This window comes from Drosophila nasuta, chromosome 2R, assembly GCF_023558535.2.
Source record: "Drosophila nasuta strain 15112-1781.00 chromosome 2R, ASM2355853v1, whole genome shotgun sequence".
Taxonomy (NCBI): domain Eukaryota; kingdom Metazoa; phylum Arthropoda; class Insecta; order Diptera; family Drosophilidae; genus Drosophila; species Drosophila nasuta.
In genome coordinates, this window is record NC_083456.1 from 15,311,432 (window position 1) to 15,324,893 (window position 13,462).

A 13,462-nucleotide genomic window follows, 5' to 3' on the forward strand; every position below is an offset into this window, starting at 1 on the left:
ACCATTTCCCAAGTCAATGGAAATGTGCAGAAATCATTATGATCCTTAAGCCAAACAAGCCAGAAGCTGAACTATCATCCTACCGTCCCATTAGTCTGTTGACAATATTCTCGAAAGTATTTGAAAAAATACTACTTAAGAGGATGTTGCCAATTTTGGACGAACTTGCCATCATTCCAGAATATCAATTCGGATTTAGAAGAGGCCACGGCACCACTGAACAATGTCACAGGGTTATTAATGAAATTGTATATGCACTTGAGAACAAAAAATACTGTACTGCTACGTTTCTCGATGTTCAACAAGCGTTTGATCGTGTTTGGCACAATGGATTGCTCTTCAAGATAAAGAATTGGCTACCTGCCCCATACTATCTATTACTGAGATCCTACTTGTCGAAAAGATGCTTCTACGTTCAGCAGAGAAATGATACGTCAACACTATTTCTCATAAACGCAGGCGTTCCTCAAGGGAGTGTACTGGGACCAGTCCTCTACACTCTATACACGGCAGATATGCCAGCAACAAACAATTGCACCATTGCAACATATGCTGACGATACAGCCATTCTGGCAACAAGCTCTTCTCGAGACGAAGCATCTCAGCTGTTGCAAAGTGAGCTCAGTCTGATTGAAGCCTGGTTTCTTCGCTGGAAAATTAAAATAAATTCCCTGAAGTCTGTCCAAATAACTTTTGCACTAAGACCAGGAAGATGCCCAAATGTAACACTATACGGCTCAGCAATTCCAGAAGATACCTGTGTGAAGTATCTTGGCATGCACCTCGACCGCAGACTAACATGGAAACCGCACTTAAAAGCGAAATGTCAACAACTTAAAATAAAAACACTGAAAATGTCCTGGGTACTAAGTAGAAAATCAGCGGTTACTTTGGAAAACAAAATTCTCCTCTACAAAGCCATTTTGAAGCCTGTTTGGACATACGCTATTCAGCTCTGGGAACAACTAGCAATTCAAATATTGAAATACTTCAGCGCTACCAATCAAAAACATTGCGACAAATTGTTAACGCTCCATTTTATGTAACCAATGCAAATATTCACAGAGATTTAAATATTCCAACTATAAAAGAAGAGATTAAGAAATATAGTAAAAAATACACAGACAGACTTCACAATCATGAAAATAATTTAGCCCTAGCTCTTTTAGACAATAGCTCAACTGTTAGAAGACTTAAAAGATTTCACATTCTTGATCTCCCTGATAGGTAAATTTTAAGTAAACAAGATGTTATATTTAATAGCAGGTTTCACTGGAAATCTGCTATTCCTGTTATGTAAATATTAGTCATAAAATTTTCTTATTGTCTTAAGACAGATTGTAAATAAAAAATTAAACGAAAAAAAAAAAAAAAATGAATATTTTCTAATTTTTTATTACAAATTCTAATCTCAAAAATAAATCGAAATAATTATCATTTCACTCTTCTAATTTCTAATCGCAAATTTGAAATAAGATCGTCACTAAATTCTTCTCTACATCAGTCGGAATTAAATTCACATTTTATAACTAAAAGCTAAAGCTAAAGAATATTGTAGAATACCCGTGAATCTTTGCTAATTTCTAATGGTAAAATTTAGATATGTACTCCAATAAATTATTCTTTTCATGCAGTTACAATGAACTTCTTATTTTATAATTGGGAATAAGTAATATTTTAGAATTGTCATGAATAATTCCTAATATCTAATGGAATTTTCGATTTAGTTGTCATAAAATCAAATTAAATCACAGTTTCTTATATTTAATTTAATGTCAGTCGTGTTTAGTATGTGGAGAACATTGTCTGATCAGCTACTTAGCAAGTTTTCTCTCTCTAATTAACAACGTGCCCTTTTCAATTTATTTTCTCAAATGTATGTGTGTGTTATGTGTTGGTATTTTTTTATTTCCAACTAACTACGAGCAATCAAGTAAAAAGGGTCATTGAATCAATTGTAAGTTATTTCGAGCAAATTGAGAAAGCAACAAGAACAACTACGACAAAAAAAAAGAAGCGAAATCAAAAAAGAAAAATATTTGCTATCTAACGACCCGACAACCCAATGCCAAATTTGACAAACCATTTCTTTCATTCTCTCTCTCTCTACCTCTTAATTTTGTTGCTGCTGGTGTTGTTGGCGGTTTTTGCTCTTAGCCCGGCAAAATAAAAACGTCGTAATGCGGCCGGTGGCTGATGCCCGGTGCTCTTCATGGGCCACGAAAACAAATGCAAACAGGCAAAGTTTGTTTTGTCATTCGTTTCATTCGTTCGCTTGTTCGTTCGTTGGCTTATTCGCTTATTCGTTCGTTGATTCGTTTTGCAGTTTTGGCCAAAAAGCAAACGCAGCGCGAGCAGAAGCCAAGCAGAAACGTTGCCAATGATTACGACAAACGCCGCAACGACCTTGCCAATTACTGGTGCCCCACACACATACACACACACTAGCACACACACCAGCACACACACCCCCCATTTTGGCCACAGCCAAACTATCTCTGACGTTTCTCCAAATCGCGCGCTTTTGTTTGCGAATGCGTGGCGAATGCTGAACAGAGAAAGAGAGACAGAGACAGAGAGAGAGAGAGAGAGATGAGTATCTTTTGCTGTTGTGCGGGTGGCTAAAACTTAAACAATGTTGAAAGGTTAAATACGACAAAAACCTTTAAAGTTATTGACTAACGTTCGCACACGCTCTTGCGCCACAGAGTGCGAAGAGCAAAATGTTGCCCACTCAACGCAAAAATATCTGTATAGATATAGTAAATGTATATAGTACAATGTGTAGCGCACAGTAAAAAAAAAATGCTTGCAAATAATTAGCGCAAATTTGACGCTAGTCGCTCAGCGCTGAGAGTGCGTGCGATCGTTCGAATGAGTTGAGTTGAGTTGACTTGAGTGCGTGTATCTATGAGATACAGCTGTGTATCTTTTGGCGTTCAAATTGCTTTTACATGAGCGACAGCGACGGCGACGCGACAGAGAGAGAGAGTACAACACAAATGAAGAGAGACGGCCAACAAAAGCGTGTTAGAGAGAGAGTGTGCGAGTGAAAGAGACCGCAAGCTTAGGCGCGCAAAAATTTTTTTGCACAAAGCGCGTTGCGAGCATCGTCAGATAGTTTGGGCTGTCCGAAAGAACAGGCGATCTACGAGTGTGTGTGTGTGTGTGTGTGTAGTGTATGTGTGTGCGTTTTGGTGTGCCATCTTTTGTGTGTGCTTTTTGCAAAGTTTACGCACGGCCCCTGCCCCCTTTTGTTTGTGTTTGCCTTTTGTCTTTGTGTTTGTTTTTTTTACTTCTTTTTTTTTTGTGTTTTCTTGCCTTTGTGTTTGTGTTTGAGTTTGTAGCTGGGCCAGTAGCAGTGGCAGCAACAGCAACAGCAGCAGCAGCGACAGCACTTTGAAAGCCACTTAAGTATGTTGCGCACATGTGCCGCAAGAACTGAGCAGCAACACACACACACACACACACACACACACTACAACCACTTTACACACACATACAGTTGTGGAACGAGTTCGCTTAGCTGCAAACCGGCAAGTCAAGAAAGCAAACCGATCTGGCCAAAGGCACGAAGCCCACTCGGACTTTGGTTCGGACTTAGTCTTAATCTAAGCCTATTCTAATGCATGCACCAGCCACAAGACGCAGGCCCTGTATAGAGAGAGCGAGAGAGAGAGAGACCAAGAGAGAGAGAGAGAGGGAGAGAGAGTATAGAATGCAGAGAGTAAACTGCAGCAGCTTTAGCAGCATTTGCCACATGCGACGCTGTGATGTTGCCTTGCTCTCAGCTGCAACTGCTGCGACTGCGACGTTTGCTGCTAAAGTTGTAGAGCTATTGTTGTTGTTGTCGTTGTTGTTGTTGTTGTTGTTGTTGTTTGCTGCCGCCGCCGCTGAACGTGTTCTTTTTAGACTTTTAGCATTATTTGCAGCATTTGCAACGAACACTCGCTAAAAACAACTGCAACCGCAACGTTGTGGCACGCGTTTCTATCGCAATAAGAAAATACAAAAAAACTAAAACAAAAAGACAACAAACGATCTTAGTCTTAGCGCCCACAAAAAGTTACATGATCGCAAAGTGCAAAGTGTCTGGACAACAAACCTAAAATCAGTGCAATATTAATACGAGTAAAATATATACTAAATACAACAATAATTCAAATTCAAACCTTATCGAGACAAAAAGAGCGTGCAACATGTGGCGCGCAACATATTGAACTTTCCGGCGATTCCTCCAAAAAAAAAATACAAAAAATGGAAATGAGATCAGCGGCTATTTAAACAGCAAACCAAAAAGTATGTGGGGAGAATAACATATATAGGGAATCTCAGCTTCAACTAGAATTAATTCTCAAATCGAAATAAAGAGCGATAAGCATTTATATTTTTATTGACTTCAAGTTCATTGTAATAAAAAACAAGTTGAAATTTCCTTAGAATTTATGTACAACGAATTTGAATACGAGTTCTAAATAGCGAATGCATATTTTGTGGCACAAGTTCGATAAAATGTAATAATATATTATACATATATATATATTGTTATCTGTAAATAGAGTTCGAGTGAAATGCAAATTGAAAATGTGTGCGGCTGTAAAAAAGAATAACAAATGCAAATTGCGATTTGCGATTTGAGAATTGAGAATTTGAAATTCCACAAAATCAACAAAAGGTGCGCACACAAAAGCCAAGGCAACCAGGCAAACAGCTGATGATCATTATATGAAGCAACAGCAACAACAACAGCAACAACAGCAGTAGGAGATGAGGATGAAGATCGTCATCAGGTTTATCTGTCAGTCCCTTTGAATGTCTAACATGTGAGGCGCACATTTTGCACACAAGCAACGGCTTCGCTTGCTTTTTCGCTTTTTGTTGCTGCGCTTAATTTTCAGACAATTCCATGGAATTAAAATGATATGAGATTCAGACGGAGACGAGCGGACAAAGACAGGGATAGAGTCTCAAAAACCGAGGCGGAGGCTTTTTCTTTTTTTTTTTTTTTGGGGATGATGATGATGAGCACACGAAACGGAACAGAAGCAGAAAACCAAAGCAAAGAAACGAAATAAAGCGAGAAAACAAAGAACCAAGAAAAAAAGAGACAAACGAGACTTACACATACTCTTAAAAAACAACAACAACAACAGCGAGAACAACATCATAAAGCCAAAGATCGGGTACTAGGTTAGCAGGCAAAAAGAGGAATAGGAATAAAAATGCGCGCTGTCGAAGAAGAAATTCGCAAATTGCTCGTTTGAAAGCGAAAACCAACCGTCAGATACAGATACAGATACAAATACAGCTGCAGATACAGAGATTCAGATACAAGAGGCACAGATACAACTACAAGATCTTCGCTGCTGTAAAAGCTTCCAAAGCCTTCAAGGGTGAGACATAAGCAGCGACAGCGACGTCAGCAGCGACTGCGGCAGCGACGTCGTCGTGTCCAATATGCCCTTGATCGTTTTGCTGTTTGCTCGAAATGTCGCGGCAGCAGCAGCAGAAGCAGCAGCAGCAGCAGCGTAGTATCTGTATGTAAGCTTTGCCTTTCCCTTTGCCTCTGTCCCTTTCCATACCCGACCCAACCCCGAACCGGCCCGTCCCCGAATTTTGGCAACACACATACAATTAAACACAAAGAAACACAACGCAACAAAAAAAAAAACAGCATAAAGAGCGCGGCGCTGTTTGCCGACTTTAGATACTCGCATTTTTGCTCAGTTTTTACGCTTTGCGCTTTTAAATTATGTTATTTATTTTGTTTACTTGGGAATTGGCAAGGGTCTGTCGCATGGTCGGACTGCCAGTCGACGGTTCGCTTTGCTTTGCGTTGTGTCAGTGTTTAGAGCAGATTACAAGCATGTCTATCCGTATCTGACAGATACCGACTACAACTGCCAGTCCAAGCTACTAATTAGCCAATCCGCCTGTTCGTATACGTATTTTGTCTTCTGCTTATATTCTATTTTGCAAAAAAAAAGAATAAGTAAAAAAATAAAGAAGAATTGTGTAATAATTTGCCAAAATGCCAACAGCAGAAGCAGCAGCAGCAGCAGCAGCTACAACAGCAACAACTACAACAACTGAAAAAACAAATATTTCGCGTGTTCTTCGCAGCTCATAAAATTTTTTACTGCCGTTTCGCGTAGGAAGTCGCACGTAGGCAGTCGAACGTTAGAATGCGCGTGTGTATTTCTGATACTACAAAAGATACAATAAAATTATTGATTGGTGCTACAACAAATTGATGTGCAAGTTGGACACGCTAGCTACGAGATACTGCAGCATACCAAAAAAAAACAAAAAAAGAAACAACAATATCAAGCAACAACAACAAATATTCAAACAAAAGCAAAAGCTACAAATACTCAAACAAGATACTTTGTATCTCAGCTCTTTTCTTATTACTGTGCAAATGTTCTAAAGCATTCACATCTGTTTCACGGAAATGACCAGGTTGGTGTTATAATATTGCTCATCTCGAAAACTGAATCGATTTTATATAAATTGTAAATAATATCAAATATTTTACCAAAGGCTTATCTTTAATAAAAAGTAAATTGTTGACGACTTTCACTAACCAATTGACTAACCAAAAATCTATCCTAATAGATATTTCTGAAAGGATATTTCTTTTGCAATTTTTCTTTTAGAGGGAACTAACTTTTTCTAAAGAATCCACTTTGATCATCTCATTAACAACTGTAGTTTTTTTAGAATAACAAATATTTAATTCTTAACTTTTCTTTTTTATGTAAATGGTTAAAGTATAATACTAAAAACTGGAGATTAAGTTTCCAAAACATTTGGAAAAATAATACTTAAAATTACAGCAAATGAAATTTGTACAAAAAATATCTCCCTAAAAACAACTAAGTATTACAAAAATATATTACCCAAAATAAATATTTTATAAAGTATAAATGTGACTGAATAATCTAAATTGCATTTAAAATAATTAGCGATTGTAAAAAGAGTGTTAGTTATATGAACAAAATTACATTTGGAACATTTACATGTTACTCATTTCAATTTTCTCAAAATAACTCGAAGGATACTTAGAACCGACATTTGATCAAATAATTTTACGCACTCTAAAAGAATAGTTAAATTTTGTCCTTAACCAACAACATTACAATATATCTAATTCATGACAATTAACTTTTATATTTACAAAAATAATTAAAGATAAAAGATTTTTGATGATACAAATTTCAAACAATTTAAAAATCAAAAAGATCTATAAAACTCTCTAAGGGATAGTACAGATAATTGATCACATTTTTTCACGTTTCTCTCTAGAAGAACAGTTCGTTTCTTATCTTAACTATCGACATTACACAATATACTAATTGTTGAATATATTTTATTTCAAGTCTCGTACTTTTTATGCAGTTTAATATAACTAAGAAATTTAAGTTTGTGAGACATTCGAACACAAAATGCAAGTCACAAATCATAATTCGAAGATACATTTGTATCTTAGCAATCATTAGTGAAATGGCATATTATTGGTCAACTAAGTATTGGCAATTGGCAACCCGGCAAGTGGCCCGCATGACACCAAACCGAGCTTGGCTAATAAATTGGATTTCAGCAGCACTAACTTCATTCGAAGCCATTAAAGTTGAGCATTGGGTTTGGTTTTGGTTTGAGTTTGTTGTGTTCGAGCGTAAAAGTCGTCTGCCCGCGCCCATATGGTCAAAGTCAAATTGGTTTGGTTGCTGGCTGCTAAAATCGTTGCCAAATCAATTCCAATTTAGTCAACGGCTTGTGAAGGACAAATACAATGCGATAGCTTTTCTGACTATGGTTATGTGGGGTTTTAGCTGCTGTAGCTGCTTGTTGTTAATGTCAGTTGAATAGGAGCAGCTCGTTGTGTTGTTGACGACGTCATCAATTTAAAATAGATGAAAATACGCAATGCATGCTAATTGAATAATTTGGATTGTGGCACCTACAACAACTACCGATTTTTTATATTGCTAATTTAGTTGTTTTGTCACTGCTGTTGTTGTTTTTGTTGTTGTTACAGCTGTTGCAACAGATATTTTGACAGGTTTCATTGCGCAGGCGTGCAGTTTGCTCTTGCTGTAGCTGTTGCTGTTGCTGTTGTGGGTGGCAGCAACATCATCAGCAAGAGCAACAACGATGTTTGTTTAATCAATGCAAATGCACATTTTTGGTCAATTGTGCGCAATGTAATTTATAGCATTTAAAATGCTTAGTTTTTTTTTTGTTGTTGCCTTTGCTTTTCGCTGTGATTAAAACAAATGGCAAAGCATTTCAAATGATGTCATCCTGCAGCTGCTGTTGCTGCTTCGTTTGCTTTGGTTGCTGCTGCGTATCTGTGACAGACATGCAGGGTCAGGTTAAAGTTGAATCATTTGTTTATTTCGCAACACGATTTTTCTTTTAGCACACATTGATATGCCAAATGCAATAACAACAACAGCAATACCAACAATAACTACAGCAATTGCCTGCTAATTAATTGAAAGCCTTTTTATCGCGCACAAAAGCCGACTTGGCAATCAATTTTACAGACAATAATAACAAACAACACTTTACACAGGCAAAGTAAGTGAGTTAAGACTGGCAACAATAGGCTCCAATAACGGCTGCAATGTGCAATATGAGCAGCAATCATCAGTGGCAGCTTCTAACTGCTGTTTTGTTAGCATTTCAAACACGCCCCAAAAAACAAAAGTAACAACAACAACAAAAAAAAACGGGCACAGGCTCGCCCCAGACAAAGTCCTCTAAAGTAACCACAATGAAATGCCAGACAACAGCTTGAAATTTTGCGAGATTCTTTTGGCGTTTTCAGTTTTCAGTTTCGTTTTTTTGTTAGCCATCGCCTGTTTGGCTCTTAACTGTTGGTTGCTGGCTGTTAGCTGTTGTTGCTTACAACAAATAAACTGCTTTTAACCTTGAGCCGTGCGCATTTAGTTTGTAAGTCACGTCTAAGTCGCCATCGCTGCTCAAAAGGTTTGACACTCAAACGCGACGCGACGCAACGATGACGCCAACGCCAGCAGCGACAGCAGCAACAGCAGCGGCAGCAGCAACCACAACAACAACAACATCAGCAGCAGCGGCGCATGCGCTCTTTTTTTTGGCCATCGGGCTGAGACTGCGGCTTCAACTTCGCTTGTTAGCTTGCTCTTTTTTCCTTTTTAATTTTTATTTTATTTCTTGTTGCCATTTTTGCAAAATTTTTGGCGTGCTTCGTTTCTACCCTTTTGCCTTGTTCTTGTTGTCAAGTGTGTGTGTGTGTGTGAGTGTGTATTTCTCTTTTTTTTTGTGGTAGTATTTTTGGAACTTGTAAAGTTGCTGCGCCGCTTGACCAATTTGAGTTTGAGTTTTGCACGCCACTAAAAAAGGTTAAAACATGTTTTTTTGAACTAGGTTTTCCAGTTGTTTCTAATGGCCTGCTATATTTATCGGGACCCAGGGGGTAGCCTCGAGCTGAAGAGTGTGTGTGGCGGTGTGCCATGCTCTGATGTGCCATGTGCCTCAGGTATAGGTTATGTAATGCCAACATGTCGTCTTGCCTTTGCCTATTCGCGAAGTTCAGCAAAATTTCGAGATTAATTGCCGATATCAGGTTTAACATGAAAAACATTCCCAGCAAATTTGCTAAACTCTTAATGAGAATACATTTTAAAAATGTTATATATATAATCCTTTTTCGAGAAGACTGATTAACCAATATTATATTCTAAAATTGTTAAAAAAAAACTCTTTTATATAATTTTTTATTATATTCATATTATATTCATATATATTCCTTCAATCTCTTTTACTTATTATATATATTTATTACTCTTTTACAGTTTATTATATTCATATATTTGTTTAAAGATTTCTATTAATTCATTCATTCAAAACACTCGTCAAACACTCGTTATGATTACCACTAATTTATATTTTATTTATTATATTTATTTAGTCAATCAAACACTCTTCAAATTCTACCATCAATTTGTAATGGGAAAGATAAAGGAACTATAAAAATGTATTGATTATTGACATAGCTTTTTTTATTGCCAAATTTCTTTATTTGTATTACTATTTATTATATATATTTATTCATTCATTCAAACACTCCTCAAATTCTCAATCAATACATAATGGGAGGAAAATAGAATCTAAGAAAGTGTATTTATTTATTACATATTTAGTTGAAGTAGTTTATTTATCCTCTGAAGCGGGGGAAATAATATATTACTATTATTAAAAAGTGCTGACAGTATACATTTATAATTAGAATCTATCAGTAAGAGCATTTAATATTTGCCTTGCTTTGCCATTCATTGTCACTATCTTGAATGAATTCCCAGGGAGATAAGAAACATAAATACGTAATAATAAATTTGGGCAATAAAAAAAATCTTTTCATTTTATTTATTTATTTTTGTTCGTCTTTCGATTATCAATAATTGTCTTACTTTTATGAATATTATTATTCGATTTATTTAATTGTACTTTATGTGCTTACACATTTCACTTAGTTAAACACGCGCGCTTCCATTTGTTTAATCCACATCATTAATCGCATTTGCACACACACACACACAACGAACCAATAGCAAGTATTAAATATCTAGCGTAGCAGGGCGAGAACAAGGGATAAAGAAAGAGGCAGAAAGAGAGAGAGAGAAAGAGGGAGATGCATTGGTATTGGTTTTGAGTTTGCTAAAAATTTAACAAAATATACATCAATAAAAAATTAAAAGAGCACAACAAAAATGAAGAAACAAACATCGAATAAAATACAATTTAACAGAGAGAAAAAAGAAGAAAAATAATATAAACATTTTTATGTAGTTGTTGGTGGCGTATGCAAACATACATACAGACACTACATGTGTGTGTTGTTAGCTATTTCGGGTTTTTTTTTAAGTGTATTCAGTTACACACACACACACACACGCACACACACACACCCATACATACTCGTACGCATGCCTTTGGTGTGCCTGTGTGTGAACTTTAAATTAGACGAAACACGACAGCGGCAGCGGCGGAGGCAGCAGCAGCCCATGCGAGCAGACCCTAATAAATTTCGCATACTTTGCGAATTTATGCTGAGAGAGCAACAACAGCAACAACAACAACTACAACAAGCACTACAACGACAACCAACGACAGTTGTTGCTCGCTGCCGAGCAGCAGCAGCAGCAGCCAAGCCCAAAGCGACGTCGCGTTGTCTAATGGCGTCGCTGTTGGCGTTGACGCTGACGCTGACGATGACGTCGAAGTTGACGTTGACGTTAACGTTAGCGTTAACGTTGACTGCATTTGCCAACGCTTTAGCTGCTCATTTGGCGTTTTGTGATCTTCTTTTGCTTCTTCGCTTCGTATTCAAGGACAAGTGGCCGAAGTCGGCTCTGAGTTTTGCCTGCCTGTGTTTTGCTGCTCTGTGATGTGCCTTCTTCTGCCTGCTGCTCTGTTTTTGGAACAGACCCAACACATACACACACACACACACTCATACAATTATACTTACATACAACACTTATTATGTATTGCTTAGCTCCTATTCGCTTGTTGTTTATTTTGCTACGGTTAAAGGAAGCTTCACATGGAGCTTAGAATCTGGTATCCACTGTGAAGTGGGGACTGTAAATAACTTGCAAAATAAATATGATGTAATCTCTCCCTTTTGCGTATTTCACATTTCACATTTCGCAAACGCTTTTTGCACTTTTCTTATCGTGCTGATTACTTAAACGCTTTAGGCATGAATGAATGGTGGGGCATTAGTTAGTTAGTCACACGTACTAGCTCAACTAACTTCAAATTAAGTGAGTTTTATTTCATTTATTGTTTGCGTATCTTCAAGAAACACCAACTAAAGACAACAACTCTCAAAGAAGCCCAAAGAGAAGGAAAGATGGAAAGAAAGAAGACAAAAACACAGTTTTGATTTCGCCTTTAGTCACTTCATGATGCTCTCTTTTTTGGTTGCTTGCCTTTTTTTTCGTTTATTGTTTTGTTGTATTTCTTCCTCTTCTTCGTTTTTGCTTACTTTTATATTCACTCTTTTTTTTCTGTGCGCTTAATTTTTGCATGCACGTTTCGGCGCTGACCTTGAAATTTTTTCTTTTGCTTTTTACGTTTTATTTGCTGCTGCTGCTGTTGTAGTTGTTGTTGTTGTAGTGACTCGTGTGTTGTTGTTGTTGTTGTCGACGCTGTTGCTGCTGCTGCTCTTGCTGCCTCTGCTGTTACTGTTGTTTATTTTAATTTTATATTTTTTATATTACGTTACTCCGGCTGCTAAAAGCTGAAGAGGAAGCAATATTCAAAAAATACAGGCAGGCGATTATAACACATAAAAAACAAGTAAGAGTGCATTGCGCATTACTTCACGACTAACAAATGCCCTGTAAACAATTTAATAAAAATTATTGAATTAATGTAAATTTTAAATGATAAAAGTTTAAACGAAACTTTTAACTTAATTATTTCCTTTACTTATTCCTTGTCTTTATTTCTACAATCACATTCATCAAAAGTTTTTAATTTAAACCAATAGTTTTTCAACTGATGAATGTGTTTTATAATTTAATATTATGAAGATAAACAAGATCTCCAAATAAATAATTAAATTAATTTCATTACATTGTCATACTGGCAATAAATGCAAAAGAAACCTTTTGTTTTCCAACAAATAATATTCGTCAAACTCAATACCATTAGATTAATACTCATGAGTCATTAATTTGCAAAAAATAAATATCCAAAACTCACTTTTTCCACACTTTCGGGTTACAGGGTATTAAGAACTTGACATGCGCACGCATTGCTGTTGAATCTTATAATTATTTATTATACGTATAATGTATATGCATTTTAATTTAGTTGCCTTTGTATTTTAATGAGAATTTCTAAAACTGGCGTTAGCCATGTGGCATTTAATCTACTAAATTGGCCTGGTAATTATATTAATTCACTTAATATTACCTTTTTTTCATCTAAATCAGCTCATTCTATGGCAATTTATGATATAATACACGTAATACATTGTCCTTATGGGTCAACCAAAAAAAAATTAGATTAACAAATCAAGTTGGTTAACTAATTCCAATGAAATATTTCGTACGTCATACATTTATATGACTTTGATTATTTGCATATATAAATGTAGATATTATTGTTCTATTCTTGATTAGAATGAACAAATATATAAACCGTTGCCTTTTGCAGCTCATTAAAAATTGTCGCCAACTTTTGCACCTGTCGCATCGGCTGCCACCTTCAAAAAACACATTTTTTACTGACAATGCGGCCAACATTGTGGCAACTAAAACACACATACACACAAACACAGATAGAACAGCACACAGATACTCAAATATTAGACTGAAATTGAAAGTGTCACCGTGGCTTGTTTTTGTGTGCTTTGTAATTTTGTAGACATCTTGCGTTTAATTTAGTTTTTAATTTT

The 13,462-nt window shown here is 36.4% G+C and overlaps 1 protein-coding gene across 7 annotated transcripts in view; it reads left to right on the plus strand.

Annotated features, from left to right (window-relative positions):
* Nucleotides 1–13,462, plus strand: part of LOC132784121 (sex determination protein fruitless) — a 111,372-nt gene that overhangs the window by 36,823 nt on the left and 61,087 nt on the right. The window contains exons 1-2 of one of the 7 annotated variants that reach the window (XM_060789526.1): nucleotides 3,948–4,299; nucleotides 6,042–6,462. The exons of 5 other annotated variants lie outside the window; for them this stretch is intronic. In XM_060789526.1, coding sequence (XP_060645509.1) covers nucleotides 6,455–6,462 — 8 coding nt within the window. In that variant the 5' untranslated portion in view covers nucleotides 3,948–4,299; nucleotides 6,042–6,454. Of the gene's footprint in view, nucleotides 1–3,947; nucleotides 4,300–6,041; nucleotides 6,463–13,462 lie in introns of those variants that run through there. One more of the 7 variants, XM_060789527.1, reaches the window with a different exon arrangement.